This window comes from Bos mutus, chromosome 5 (genome assembly GCF_027580195.1).
Source record: "Bos mutus isolate GX-2022 chromosome 5, NWIPB_WYAK_1.1, whole genome shotgun sequence".
Lineage (NCBI taxonomy): Eukaryota > Metazoa > Chordata > Mammalia > Artiodactyla > Bovidae > Bos > Bos mutus.
In genome coordinates, this window is record NC_091621.1 from 41,726,299 (window position 1) to 41,741,745 (window position 15,447).

General features: G+C 49.3%; 1 protein-coding gene across 2 annotated transcripts; it reads right to left on the minus strand.

The window, feature by feature from the left end:
• Positions 1 to 5,540: 5,540 nt before the first annotated feature.
• DHH (desert hedgehog signaling molecule) lies at positions 5,541 to 14,614 on the minus strand. Of its 2 annotated transcripts, XM_070370709.1 has the most exons (4): positions 14,034 to 14,614; positions 11,072 to 11,333; positions 10,228 to 10,807; positions 5,541 to 9,704 (listed from the first exon to the last, which is right to left on the minus strand). In XM_070370709.1, the coding sequence occupies exons 1-4, from the start codon at positions 14,334 to 14,336 to the stop codon at positions 9,644 to 9,646; spliced, it is 1,206 nt and encodes a 401-aa protein (XP_070226810.1). In that variant the 5' UTR covers positions 14,337 to 14,614; the 3' UTR covers positions 5,541 to 9,643. The 2 variants fall into 2 exon arrangements, with proteins under 2 accessions (XP_070226810.1, XP_005896449.1); XM_005896387.2 differs by having other exon boundaries at positions 5,541 to 10,807.
• Between the last annotated feature and the right edge of the window lie 833 nt (positions 14,615 to 15,447).

Below are 15,447 nucleotides of genomic sequence, written 5' to 3' on the forward strand. Positions count from 1 at the left end.
CTCCTGGCAATCTTGATTCCAGTTTGTGATTCATCCATCTGGCATTTTGCATGATGTACTCTGCATATAAGGTAAATAAACAGTGACAATATACAGCCTTGACACACTCCTTTCCCAATTTTGAACCACTCTGTTGTTCCATGTTCAGTTCTAACTGTTGCTTCTTGACCTGCATACAGGTTTCTCAGGAAAAAGGTAAGGGGGTCTGGTATTCGTATCTCCCAAAGAATTTTCCACAGTTTGTTGTAACCCACACAGTCAAAGTTTTTAGCATAGTCAATAAAGCAGAAGTAGATATTTTTCTGGAACTCTCTTGCTTTTTCGATGATCCAACGGATGTTGGCAATTTGATCTCTGGTTCATCTGCCTCTTCTAAATCCATCTTGAACATCTGAAAGTTCTCCATTCATGTACTATTGAAGCCTAGCTTGGAGGATTTTGAGCATGACCTTGATAGCATGTGAAATGAGTGCAATTGTGCAGTAATTTGAACATTCTTTGGCATTGCCCTTCTTTAGGATTGGAATGAAAACTGATCTTTTCCAGTCCTGTGGCTGCTGCTGAGTTTTCCAAATTTGCTGGCATATTGAGTGCACACTTTAAAAGCATCATCTTTTAGGATTTGAAATAGCTCAGCTGAAATTCCATCACCTCCCCTAGCTTTGTTTGTAGTGATGCTTCTTAAGGCCCATTTGACTTCACATTCCAAGATGTCTGGCTCTAGGTGAGTGATCACACCATCATTGTTATCCAAATCATTAAGATCTTTTTTTTATAGTTCTTCTGTGTATTTTTGACACCTCTTCTTAATATCTTCTGCTTCTGTTAGGTCCATACCATTTCTGTCCTTTATTGTGCCCATCTTTGCATGAAGTGTTCCCTTGGTATCTCTAATTTTCTTGAAGAGATCTCTAGTCTTTCCCATTTTATTGTTTTCCTCTATTTCTTTGCATTTTTCACTTAGGAAGGCTTTCTTATCTCTCCTTTCTGTTTTTTGGAACTCTGCATTCAGATGTTTTACTTTTCTTTCTTTCATTTCAGATACATTAACATAAAGCAGAGAAAGTTGAGAGAAATCTTTTTCTCTTTCTGCCTTACTCTTCACTCCCTGCTTTATCCAATCAACCACCAAGTCCTATCAATCCCACAAATATAACTGTTTCCTGAAATTGTCCTTTCCATCTCTACTGCCATCTCTTTAACTCAACCAACACCATCACTCATTATCTCATTATCCATTTTGCTCGCTCCCCTCTAACTCCACTAACTCCATTCTAATCCATTCTCCACTTAGGAGCTAGAATGACCTTTTCAAAACCCAAATTTAATCAAGCCACTCCTTTCAGCTAAAACCTAATTAATTTAGTCCATTAAAATAATTGCTTATTTCCAGCAGATTCATGTCAATGTATGGCAAAACCAATACAATATTGTAAAGTAATTAGCCTCCAATTAAAATAAATAAATTTATATTAAAAAATAAAATGATTGCTTATTTCCTAGAAAAATGTCAAAAATCCTTAGTATAGTATTGCTACAATGCCTAGTAGTATTTGCAAGTTCAGTTCAGTTGCTCAGTCACGTCTGAATGTTTGCAACCCCATGGACTGCAGCACGCCAGGCCTCCCTCTCCATCACCAACTCCCAGAGTTTACATGAACTCATCTCCATTGAGTTGGTGACACCATCCAACCATCTCAGCCTCTGTTGTCCCCTTCTCCTCCTACCTTCAATCTTTCCCAGAATCAGGGTCTTTTCAAATGAGTCAGCTCTTAGCATCAGGTGGCCTAAGTATTGGAGTTTCAGCTTTAGCATCAGTCCTTCCAATGAATATTCAGGACTGATTTTCTTTAGGATGAACTGGTTGGATCTCCTTGCAGTCCAAGGGACTCTTAAGAGTCTTCTCCAACACCACAGTTCAAAAGCATCAATTCTTCGGCGCTCAGCTTTCTTTATAGTCCAACTATCACATCCATACATGACTACTGGAAAAACCATAGCTTTGACTAGATGGACTTTTGTTGGCAAAGTAATGTCTCTGCTTTTTAATATGCTGTCTAGGTTGGTCATAATTTTCCTTTCAAGGAGTAATCATCTTTTAATTTCATGGCAGCAATCACCATCTGCAGTGATTTTGGAGACCATGAAAATAAAGTCTGTCATTGTTTCCACTGTTTCCCCACCTATTTACCATGAAGTGATGGGACTGGATGCCATGATCTTAGTTTTCTGAATGTTGAGCTTTAAACCAACTTTTTCACTCTCCTCTTTCACTCTCATCAAGAAGCTCTTTAGTTCTTCTTCACTTTCTCCCATAAGGGTGGTGTCATCTGCATATCTGAGGTTATTGATATTTCTCCCGGCAATCTTGATTCCAGCTTGTGCTTCTTCCAGCCCAGCGTTTCTCATGATGTACTCTGCATAGAAGTTAAATAAGCAGGGTGACAATATACAGCCTTGATGTACTCCTTTCCTTATTTGAAACCAGTCTGTTGTTCCATGTCCAGTTCTAACTGTTGCTTCTTGACCTGCATACAGATTTCTCAAGAGACAGGTCTGGTGGTCTGGTCTTCCCATATCTTTCAGAATTTTCCACAGTTTGTTGTGATCCACACGGTCAAAAGCTTTGGCATAGTCAATACAACAGAAAAAGATGTTTTTCTGAAACTTTTTTGCTTTTTCGATGATCCAGTGGATGTTGGCAATTTGATTTCTAGTTCCTCTGCCTTTTCTAAACCCAGCTTGAACATCTGGAAGTTTGCAATTTATGTACTGTTGAAGCCTGGCTTGGAGAATTTTGAGCATTACTTTACTAGCGTGTGAGATGAGTGCAATTGTGTGGTAGTTTGAGCATTCTTTGGCATTGCCTTTCTTTGGGTTTGGAATGAAAACTGACCTTTTCCAGTCCTGTGGCCACTGCTGAGTTCTCCAAATTTGCTGGCATATTGAGTGCAGCACTTTCACAGCATCATCTTTTAGGATTTGAAATAGTATTTGCAGGAGCTTTAATAAATATTTGTTGAAGGAAGGGTGTCTCTGGACCTGAGAGGAACTGCCTTGTCTCTTGTGTGTTAATCTGACTTGTTTAAATCTCAGAGCACCTCCTTATTTCCAACCCCCTGGAAGCACCTCATTGTAGTATAGTAGCCTCTGGCATTACAAAGTGATTTTCCTCAAGGTCACAACTGGTGACTAAGCACCAAATAGAATATACAGCCCTATTGTTCTTAACTGGGGAACCACTGTCAAGTGAGAGGCAATCACAGTTCAAAAGTGACAACCACCAGTAGGACGTTTGACCTTCCTGCTACACTCCCACCAAGTTTCCAGGCCTTCATATAGAGTCTTTCAAAGATAAAGGAAATCCACCTTCTTACCCTCCCAAAGAAGTCCCATTCATCTTTAGACAATTCCACCAGTTGTTGAAAATGAGACATTTCAAAAAAAAAAAGACAATGAGACATTTCAAAGAATAATCTACCCTAGCCAGTTTATCAAGGGATAGAATGAGGGCAAGCAGGCCATAAGAGAGAGAGAGACCAGTTCTCCCTCCTGTGGTGGTGCTAAGGTACCTTGACCAGCTGCCTCTAAGAGAAGAGGAAGGTGGGTGACTTGGGCCTCAGCTTAGCTCAGGGAGAGATTCAGGCTCTCTAGCCTCAGAGATTCTATGAGCTCCTATAGACTAGCCAGGACTAGAACAAGGAAAGGATGTGTGTGGAGGAAATGGGATTAATCCCAGCTCAAATGTTGGGTGGAATCCCAGCTGCTGCAGCTGCTGAGGGCTTAACCAGCTGTTCCCTGGGCAGCTGCAATGTTCAGCCCAGACCCGGCTCTCAGGGTGGCAGCTCTGTATCAGCTTAAGGCCATCAGCTCCAAGCAAGTCAAGGCTCTGTGGAAAGAATCGCTGGAAAGCAAAAGAGAATAGCAGAGAGTCCCCAATTCCGAGAACTTTTGTTTGGACATCATGTGGTTTGAAATCAGACAACTGTGTTCTTAGGTTATGTGGTCTCAAGGAGGGAAGTTGAGAGACAGTTTGGGTTTAGGTTTCAGAGAGAAGCAAAGCAAGGACTGGAGGTACTGCCTTCAATTCTCCTTTCCTTTCCTGTCCTGCTTCAATTTCCCTACACTTCCCCCACCACCATGGGTTTCCATAACATGTCCCCCATGGGAATGGATGCATTTCCTACTTGTGATCAGAATTAGTGACACTCACATGCTCCAATGAGGACTAATGTACTTAGGGATAAAGATAACCCCAAAAGCCCATCTAATTGTGAGTTTATTTTTTAAACAAATATTTATTTTTGGCTGCAGTGGGTCATGGTTGTGGCACTCAGGTTCAGTAGTCGCAACGGACAGGCTTATTTGCCCCATAGCATGTAGGATCTTAGTTCCCCAAACAGCAATCAATCCCATGTCCCCTGCATTGGAAGGTGGATTCTTAACCACTGGATCACCAGAGAAGTCCCAGCAGTTTCTTTTTTTAAGTGCAAGTTTGATTTTCCTCTTCACCTGCTTCAAATCCTGCAATTGTTTTCCAAATTTCAGACAGAATTGAAAATCCTTCAAGTTACCGCATCTCCCTTGCACTGTACTGAACCTGTCAGTGCTCCTCAGATTCATCTTATCATCACTCCCCAACTCCAATCCTTGGCACATACTGTTCTCTTTGCTTGAACAACTCTTATCCATCTCTCAGGTCTCAGCTTAAACGTCATTTCTCATCTCCTCACCACACTCAACCACCTTCTAACCACTTATGCCTATCTCCCCAGAGGACTTGTAAGAACTGTGCTTGACTTTACTGTCCTATCCCCATGGTACAACACCATATTTGGCACATAGCAGGTACTCAACAAACCCTGATTAGAGATACCCCTTTCTCATGGGAGATGTTCATCATCAACCAGGTCACATATAGAGACAATAACAGAGAAGCGGGCTTGAATGTGCTAACTGGCCACAAAATCCCCCATAGGGAAATACCCCAACCAGCCATAGACTGCTTCCCATAGACAGCTGCTTCAGGCTCCCAGACAGAGAAGAAAGCTTCCTCCAATAGAGCAGGAACTACAAAAGCAGTCAGGGATAAACATCTCAAGACTCTAGGTCAGAAATGCTAATTTTTCAAACAGAGTTCATTATTTTTACTAAGGACCCCATCTTAGCACTGGGTCCTTTTTATGCTTTGTGGCTGTTTAGCATCTTCATTGCTGTGTGTGGGCTTTCTCTAGTTGAAGGGATCAAGGGCTACTCTCTAGTTGCAATGCGCAGACTTCTCCTTGTGGTGGCTTCTCATTGCAGAGCACAAGTTCTAGGGCGTGCAGGCTCGGCAGTTGTAGTGCACAGGCTTAGTTACCCTGAGGCAGGCGGGATCTTCCCAGATCAAAGATCGAACCCACGTTGCTTGCATTGCAAGGTAGATTCTTAACCGCTGAACCACCAGAGAAGTCCTGGCCTCTTCTTATTTCAAACATTTCTAGAAGCTTACTTTATTCTGCTAGAGCTCCCATAACAAAATATCATAGACTGGGTGGCTTAGACATCAAACATTTATTTTCTCATAGTTTTGGAAGCTAGAAAAATCCAAGATCAAGGTTCCAGCCAATGCAATTTCTGGTGAGAGCTCTCTTTGTGGCCTGTAGATGGCTGCCTTCTCACTACAGCCTATCATTGAGCATGTGAAGAGAGAGAAAGCAAGCACTCTCCTGTGTCTTCTTGAAACGACACTAATCCCGTCAGATCAGGGCCCACTCTAATGACCTCATTTAACCATAATTACTTCCTTAGAGGCCCCATTTCCAAATATAGCCACACAGACATGAGAGCTTCAACAGATGAATTTGGGGGTGACATACATTCAGTCCATAACAAAGCTCAATATTCCCTCTCCTCTAATTCAAAAAGAGCTGAGAGTCTTCTCTTGCTTTCTGGGTTGGTGTACCCACCTGCTATGGATTACTGCCAGAAACTTGCACCTACATCTATATTTCCTTAAGCAGTGGCTAGGTAAGGAAGCCAGTCCTCCAGACAGGAGGAAGAAGAGTCAACGAAAATGAGAGAGTACTGTCAGAAAGTGAGACTTACTAGTGACTCAGTGAAGGGAATGAGGAAGAGTTAACACTAGCTTAAGACCCCATAGGATGTGGCCCCATCCATGAAGGCAGTCTTATAGTTATTCCTGCCCCAGTTTCCTCTTCTGTAATAAATCTCACTGAGTTATGTGAGGACTAAATGAGGACGCAGGTAAAGTGCTAAAACAGGGCCTAGCCTATAGTACGTTCTCAGGCAGCGTTAGCTATAGTTACACTTCCCAGTCTCCTGTTCTAACCAGCCTGCGCATTCGCATTCCAGATTCCAAGTCCTTGCTCACATTGTTACTTCTATCTGGAATAGCCTTTCTAGTCTCCTCCACCTACACATTCTAAAACATCCTATTCAGGCCCTACTTTCTCCACAAGGCCTTCTGGGTACAAATATGACATTTACCACCCATTCAACTCATCTTAAGTAACACTGTTGCTTAGGTAGTTAACCATCTTAAACTTTTGAGAAACTATTTCTTAATTTTTATGTTTTTCCGTGTCTAATATGATGCTACACTGTGTATGTTCAGCAAATCCTGATGAAGAAAGGAAGGGGAGAAAAATCTGAATTCTGGGTAATAAAAAGGTCACAGAAACCTTTACCATCTGAGCCACCTGGGAAGCCCCCAAAGTTCACCTGAACCTCAACACAGTGCTTCTCAACTCCAGTTTCCCAAAATGCCAAGAGGTCTTGGCAGGATGATCAACAAAATGCTCTGTAAATTCTCAAAACAAGATTACTTTTAATTATACTTCAGTTCTAAAGCAAACCCACATCTGTCACATAGCACTTTCTGAAGAACAGAATGTTATGAAATCAAACAAGTAAAGAGGCAACACAACCCCTCAAAAGTCCAGGAACCACTGATAATGCTGATTCTGGTAGAGTGGTATGGAGAGAAGCAGACAGTCTATAGACAGCAGAGCAGCAAAGGCAGAGAGAAATAGATGCAGAGCATAGAACACTTGGTAGTTTCCATTCCAGTTGGGCACATACACTGCTATTGTCAACGATCTTGTCAGGCAGGGATCAGTAACTCCAGGTCTGCCTGACTTCCAAGTCATGCCCTTTCCCTAATTCTCACTGCCTATTTTGTTAATGAGAAGGGGTGTTGTACTTAGAGATGTCCTGTGGCCCAGTTGAATATGCCTCCTGGCCATCTTCATAGAGATGGTGTTCTTTGCTGCTTGAGGGAAGGTAATGGATTTTATTTTAGGAAGCTAGGAGAGCCTCAGAGGAAAAGAATAATGAGGAATGAGAGTGGGGGTGCGAGTGGGGGAGGTGAGAGGTGAGCCTTCAACCTGGGAAGTAGTCTATAGGATGTAGTTTAAGGGAAACCAATTAATTGTTGTCCCCAAATATCTCCTGCCCAACACATTAAGGTGCTAGGAATCAGCACCATTATGGCTTTATGGTTTAAGGCCTTATTTTCAGCAGGTCTTTTAAATACATGCATTATATGAAAAGAGTAGTAAAAACAAGGAGCCCATCAACAACATAGAAATTTGTAAGTTTAGTCATCACCTGGAGTGACATGACAGGAGGGCATCAGGATCTGACAGAATGAGACAAGGGCAGGTTTAGAAAGTAGGAAAGGTCCACAGCTTGGAGTGTGTTTCTGAAGTCACTCTGAAAGGGGAAGGGTGGTGGTAATGGGCACTTGGTGAGGACAGAGGGAAATGGCTGTGGAAGAATATAAAGGTAAACTTAGTTGTCGTTTAGTCGCTAACATGGGCTGTAGCCTGCCAGGCTCCACTGTCATGGGATTTCCCAGGCCAGAATACTGGAGTGGGTTGCTATTTCCTTCTCCAGAGATCTTCCCCACCCAGGGGTTGAACTTGCTTCTCCTGCTTGGCAGGTGGATTCTTTACTACTGAACAAAGGTAAACTTCGCCTGTTTCCAAATGTTGGTTTTATCAAGCACTACCTGGAACCCTAAATATGCTTTCACCTCCAAACACTGAACCCAAAGGGGCCCAGGGTGAGGGAGATAAGTAGGTTAACTTGGATGCACATCAAAGTCTGGATTACTACAGGCTACAATATACTTCCAGCTTCCAGGAGCCACAGGGCTAAACCAAGAAAGAGGGATGCAAAAGTGCCACTTTCCAAATGAGAGGCAGGTGGGCTCCTCACCAGCCCCTGACACCTGTGGCTCAGCCTGGCAGCTTAACAGGCCCATCCACCCCTCTTGCCCAGGGGGAGAAGGCCTTTTGCACAAATCCATCCACCATCTGTACAGCATATAGTTCCTCTTTCCTCGGGGCTAGAAGGGAACCGATCCTGAAGGCCACTAGAGGGCAGTGTATAGCAGGGTCCTTGCCCTGGAAGAGCACAGCTGCCACAGGGAAAGGTGGGCTCCTGGTGGTACCAACACTTAACCATCCTTCAGGCCCTGACACTCTCCTTCCAGTGCACTGCAACTCCCTCGGAGCTTCCATTCCTAACTCAGAGGCACCTGCCTGCCTAGATTCCAGGGAAGCAGAGCTAGCAATAATGGGAGAGGGGAGAGGGGAAAGGGGGAGGAAGCCAGTAGAAACAACCACCAGGAAGCTGATCAGAAAGGGGACTCAGTTTTTAATTCCTATATTCCCTTGCTTGGAGAGCCTATGTCCCCTCTGCTGCCATACATCTGGGCTGAAGTTGCTCTCTGTGCTCAGCCCATCAGGAAGAACAGGTTCCAGCCCTCTGTGCAGGTTCTTTCTCTTGATCAAGAATGTATGGAGACTACCAGTTATGAATTAGCTATGGTTTTTCCAGTAGTCATGTATGGATGTGAGAGTTGGAATGAAAGCTGTCCACCGAAGAATTGATGCTTTTGAACTGTGGTGTTGGAGAAGACTCTTGAGAGTCCCTCGGACAGCAAGGAAATCCAACCAGTCCATCCTAAAGGAAATAAGTCCTGAATATTCATTCGAAGGACTGATGCTGAAACTGAAACTCTAATACTTTGGCCACTTGATGCAAAGAACTGACTCATTTGAAAAGACCCTGGTGCTGGGAAAGATTGAAGGTGGGAGGAGAAGGGGACGACAGAAGCTGAGATGGTTGGATGGCGTCACCAACTCAATGGACATGAGTTTGAATAAACTCTGGGAGTTGGTGATGGAGAGGGAGGCTGGTGTGATGCAGTCCATGGGGTTGCAAAGAGTCAGACATGACTGAGCGACTGAACTGAGCTGAGGGATTGCCATGAGTTGTCAGTTGGTCCAGTCTCCTCCCAAGGAGAAAAAAAAAATCAGTCCCATGTAGACACCCCACCCTCACCCCCCACTGCACACACACCAGAGTAGAATGCAGGCTATGGTGATTCTTGAGCAGGGGAGACTGCAGGCTAACAAATGGGAGCCAGAATTCTTTAAGTATCAGTACCTAAAATGGCTTGAACCTCCTTTGGAGCCCCTATGAACAGAGAAAGAATGCGTTTGAGTTGTCTTGTTCTTTGGATAACCCTGGTCTCTTCAACAGTCGGGTATGCAGACACGTGGGCAGAATGCTAGTCCTCTCTGATGGGAAAAAGAACTAGCAGCCTAGAAAAGGGCAGACTCTTCTGGTCTCAGTTGCTGCTGGTCGACAGGGAGGCCTCCAGAGAGGAGGAAGCAAGGCAGGACGACCTGCTGGGAAACAAGGGGGGATGGGAAGTAAGGTATGGTCCCCTTTCTCCATACCCCTCCCCCAATCTGGAGGCAAATCACCATCTGAATAGAGATATTTCCCAATAAGCTCCTGGAACCCTTTCTTTTATTAGCCCACTTGTAGGAAAATGTTATGACCATGCCTCGGCCCCTCATCTTGCCAGGCTGGGCAAGCAGATCATTATATTACAATTTATAAATAGAAAATAAAATAAAATAATCGAGTGGGGCTGAGGCACTGGGGAATAAGAGGAGAAATAGTCCTCGTCAAGGAGTATCCATCATCAACTCCATCTACCTAGGACCCAACCTCCTAATTAGAGGTTGCCCCTAAACCATCTCATCCATTTTCTCCCTACCCCTCCCCGCCATCAGCATCGTCTGCTGCGCATATCCCCGGATCTCAGCCCGCACGCTCGCGTTTAGGCGGGTGCCACGAGTTTTCTATGCCTGGAACGCTCAGTCCAGCAGCTCCTCAGCCAAGCGATAGAGGAACCGAGAGTACCAATGCATGCCAGTCGGCTGAACGGCCCCGCCCGGAAGCAGCGCCCCCAGCGCGTGCAGCAGGCGCAAAGGAGCAAAGGCGCGGTGCGCCCACTGGTGACTTTCCAGAACCGCGTAGCATGAGGCCAGGACATCGTTGACCAGCAGCGTCCCGTGCGCTGTGAGCGGTGCGAAAACGCCCACGGCTTCCTCCCGCGCCACGCGGGCCACGCGCGCCGGCCGAAGGGCGTCCCCGCCTGGCGCCAGCACCGAGTCCCCCGCGCGCAACCGGCGCGCGAACACCGGTGCAAAGTCGCCTGGCGCGGGCGCTGGCCCCCGAGCCGCGAACACCAAGTGCCAAGGCGTGAGCAACAGCTTGCGCGGGGGCCGCTCGGTCTCCACAGCTACGAAAGAGGCCCGGCGCTGCAAGTCCCGGTCCAGGAAGAGCAATACGGGCGTGGGCACCACCCGGCCGGCCGCGTCTGCCGCCAGCACCCAGTCTCCGCGATGCAGTTCCCGCAGCCCCTTCCGCTCGCCGCTCCGCAGGCGCACGGTGGCATTTCCCGGAAAGCAGCCGCCTGCCCTGACCGCCAGGGAGTTATCTGCAAGGAACAAGCAGAGAGAGAGGACTGAAGACCAGCGGTTCCAGAATGTTAGTAAAGATTCTGAAGGACGTGGGTCAAGCTCAGGACAGACTTCACCAGTCCCGGAACAACAAGCACGTTCCCCCAGATCGGGTCCCAACCGGGCAGAAATGGAAGGCTGGTTTAACAACGCCAACGCCTCTTTGGTCTCCCCTAGGGTCGCAACCGGGTTGTGCACCCTCAGTTTCCCGAAGGGACCTCACCACCCACCCCCTACTGTACCAGCTTTGACCGACACGTGGACGTGGTTGCGGGACTCATAGTAGACCCAGTCGAAGCCGGCTTCCACGGCCAGGCGCGCCAGCAACCCATACTTGTTGCGGTCGCGGTCGGATGTGGTGATATCCAAGGCACGTCCTTCGTAATGAAGTGAGTCCTGCGCGTGGTGGCCGTCCTCGTCCCAGCCCTCGGTCACCCGTAGGCGCACTCCGGGCCACATGTTCATCACGGCTATGGCCAGCGCGTTCACCCGCTCCTTACAACGCTGGCGGGGAATAAAGTCAATCTGCTCAGTACCACGACCACCACCACGGGGGCAAAAGCGACCTGGACGGGAGAGTTGATTCTTGTTTTCCCGACTCACCCCTCCCCCCACACCGAACTCCCTCCTAGATTTTGAGTGCCCTGGGGAAGTGAGAATCTGAATGGGTGTCGTCGTTAATCTACGCCCTCCAGGGCGGCTTTGCGACCTGCGGAGTCACCCTGAAGTTGAAAGGGAGCACCCAAACCTAGTTCTTTCCCCTACTTTTGATTTCTGCCCTTCATCTCTAGTTGTTCTGGAACTTTGTTCTGGAACCTCAGCTCAACCTGGTAGAGGGCAAGAAAGCGGGTGGGAGCTTGGTCAAGGAAGGGCTGAGCAGCCTGGCTCCGCGAGAGGAGCCCCTGTTTTAGCCTGGCCCCCGCCCCAAGCCCCGGCTCCCCTCCCTCCTCCTGATTCATCTTTTGTTTCGTTGCCTTCCCTGGCACCGGGCACCGCTTCCTTCCTTCCTTCCTCCTCCTCCTTTCAGCCCCTAGCATTAACCCTTTCGTGGTGCGAGTGCCCCCCACAGAGGTGCCCAAGCGGAGCCGTGCGGGATCTAGGCTGCTGGAAAAAGGGCTGGGGTGGCGGGGGCTGCGCGAAGTACAATGGCCATTCTCCGGGATGACTTAACCGAACGAGAATCCCGGGCCGAGGCCGGGGACGCGCCGGGAGAAGCGGACTCAGCAGCTCCATCCACAAAGGCGCTTTTCAGCCGCCCCGGCGCAGGGAGAGGAAAGGGCAGAAAGCCGCGCCCCCCATCCCAGCTCCGGCCCGCCGGGTCCCCTCCCCCAGCGCGACCAGCCCTCCCAGTTCCAGCTCAGGCTCTGCCAGCCCTTGAGAACCCCCCATTCGCTCGGTCTCTTGTTCCGGAGGCCGCGCAGAAAGGCGTGGGAGTAGCACCTGAGACTAACGCGAGCTGCCCTTGCGCGGATCTGGGGGGCCCCCTGCAGGGTGGGAGTGGAGACGAGGAAAAGCAGCCGCGGCTGGAAGCCTGCACCGGGGGAGGGAGACCACGGTTATCTCGGCTGCTCCAGTCTGGGAGCCGGAGACCTTGGCGCGCACCACAGCACGGACCTCACGGGAGGAGGCGCAGAGGACCGCTTCCTTTTCTTCTCCCCGCTCCGGTCTCTCCTCGGACTTGGTTTTTTCCTAACTGGCCAGAGGGACATTTCCCCCCTGCCCTTCTTTCCCGAGTCTTCTACACCTCCGCAGGGTTGGAGAGGAGGGGAGGGGAAGACAGGAAAAGTGGTAACTCCTTCCAACTTTTTGTCGTTTTGTCCCCTACGGAGGCCCTGAGGCCTTGACCTGCGGGGGCAGCAGCCCAGTGCAGAGCCAACTCAATGAAGGCCTTTTGCAGCCAGGGTGTGGGAGATAAGCAGGACGGAGGGGGTTCCCGTGCCTGTCAGAAATTCTCCTGGTCCTGTCCCTTGTTCTGCCCCCTCTGCTGCAGGTGGAAGCCAGAGGAAAGGGCCAGGATACTCCATGACCAAGGAGGGAAGGCGTTTCCCCTTCCCAGTCTCTGGGTAGGTAAGGCTTCAGGGAATTCTTTCTCCCCTGGACAGGTTTTCCTAACAAAGTAACCTGGAAAACTATGGCAGTTAATCAGAGGAAATCCGTCCCCCTCCCGCTCCCCCCACCTTCCCACTCCATACACAATTAGGTGGTGTAATGGAAAGTGTATAGGACTTAGAATCAGGAGTCCTGAATTCTAGACTCAGCCATGCCACTAATTAGTTTTAAGACTTTGATTAAATCACTTTTCCTCCTGGGGCCCAGCTCGGAGATGTAAAAATGGGAGGTGGAGGATGGAAGAATGTGACCTCCAAGTTCCCTTCCAGCTCTGACAGTTGAGATCACAGGCCAGAGGTGGTCCCTCTCCTCGCACCCTAGGTTGTTGGTTAGGTTCTGGTCTGCAGCAGATGCTCAATACATAGTCGTTGAATTCATTTTAACCCTTTAATTCCAAGGAAAGTCCTTGAGCTAAACTGTGTTTGAGGGACACAGGAATCCTTTGGGTCTCAGGTGTGTCCATCTATTCTTCCCATTGGAGATTGGTTTTTGCTCCAGGACAGTGGTTTAGACTCTAGATAGATAGCTTTACCCAGTTCTGGGATGCCTCCCCCATACCAAAGACAATTCCTGCCCAGCCCTCCTCAGGTAGATGTCCCTGATGATCTGTCCCTTGGTCACCACTTTCCCAGTCCCATCAGTACCTTTGGCCCTTGAGCTTTAACATTACCAGGTCAGGAGCCAGGCTAAGGGTAGAGTTCTGTCTGCTGCCTAGCCAGCTCCTGGCCCCCAGCTCACCCCAGCCCTTCCTGCCTGGCTCGGTAGCTGACCCCCGGTCCACGCCTCAGCCATTTCCCGTCTCGCCTGCCGCCATCCTCCTTTCCCCGCCCTCCCTGTCTCTCCCAGCTTCACTCTCACTAGTCCCTCCTCCCCCTCCCCAGCCCGGCCTCTCCCTGGATCCCTCTAGATCAGTAAATCCAGCCAGCAGAGGTGTTCTTTTTTTTTGGGGGGGGGGGGGGGTGAGAAGTGGAGGTAGGTCCTTGAGATTAAGGTCTCTATAGATGAAACTCAGTTCAACATCCCTCCCCCCCAGCTGCCAGAGGAGAGCAGAGAAATTGACGTGCCCTCGAGCAGGTGGGGAGAGGCCCTCCTTACCTCGGTCATCAGGCGGTCTGCACCACTGTTCTCCTCATCCTTGAAGATGATGTCGGGGTTGTAGTTAGGCACCAGGTCCCGGAAGCGCTCAGAACCTCTTGTCACCCTCCCCTCAGCTGGCCCACTGGCGCCCAGGGTCCGCTCGGGCACGCTGGGCACAAACTGCTTGTAGAGCAGCGGCACGAGCTGTTTGCGCACATAGCGGCGCCGGCCGACCGGTCCCCGGCCCGGCCCGCAGCTCTGAGCCGGCAGCGCCAGAAGTGCCAAGCAGCACAGGGGCACCAGACTGGCCGGCAGCGCCATAGATGCAGCGGACTCGGGCCAAAAGGGAACGTTCTTGTTCTCACCAGCTCGCCCGTCACTTGGGCATCTCCCCAGGCACCACAGAGCGCAGCAGGCAGAGCTGCCCCCAGAGTGCCCTAGAGCTCTGTGGCTCTGCGCACCTGGCTGCTGCTAGCTTTGCCTACATACCCTTGGGGGGTCTGGAACCTGCTACTGACGGGCCATCATAGCAGGGAAGGGGGGGTCGTGGGTAAGTGCCAACCCTGCTGGCTCTGCCGCCTGGCTCCGGCGCTGCCAGAACGCCGGCTCCGCCTTAAGTGGCCCCTGGCCCCGCCCCCCGCCCTTCTCCCAGGACCGTCCCGCCCCCTCCCACCGGGGCGGGGGCTCTAGCCGGCCACCACTGGTCCACTTCATTTCCATCCCGGAAGCCAGGCAGGCACCTGCCTCGGAAATTCTAGCAGCTTTAATCCTTGGCTGCCTGGATAAGCATCCTTCTACCTCTAAGTTTATGCGTGGCACCAAACCATCCTCCTCTGATACTTGAATTAGATCTTTGCTCTCCCCAAGCCTACCCTGATAGCGCGTCCCGTCTAGGAGGTATGGGATCCAATTTCTGCCCAAGGCCAATAAAGCCCTTTGGGCACACAACTCCTTTCTCTGTGTCCTCCCCCAGCCTCCCCACTTCCATCTCTCCTCCTTAGCAGTAACTAGGACTGGAAGGGATGGGTACCAGAGAACCCTTTCCCTGGTAGCTTTGTAGTCTTCTGCTAGGAGCTTCCTCAGAATCAGGAACAGATCTTCATAGTGATAGTCTGGTTCAGGACTTCAAACTTTTGTCCCCTCTCTTATCCTTGCCGGATACCCAGTTTGTGGATTGGAAACTGCTGGAGGACCTGTTCAGCAGGTACTTAAAAGTCATAGTCTCTAACAGACTGATGATCACTTCCCTTTACCTTCCATCAGGGCATCTTATTAGGGCTTCCCTGGTGGCTCAGATGGTAAAGAATCTGCCTGCAATGCAGGAGACCCAGGTTCAATTCCTGGGTTGGGAAGATCCCCTGGAGAAGGGAATGGCTACCCACTCTAGTATTCTTGCCTGGAGAATTCCACTGATAGAGGAGCTGGGCAGGCT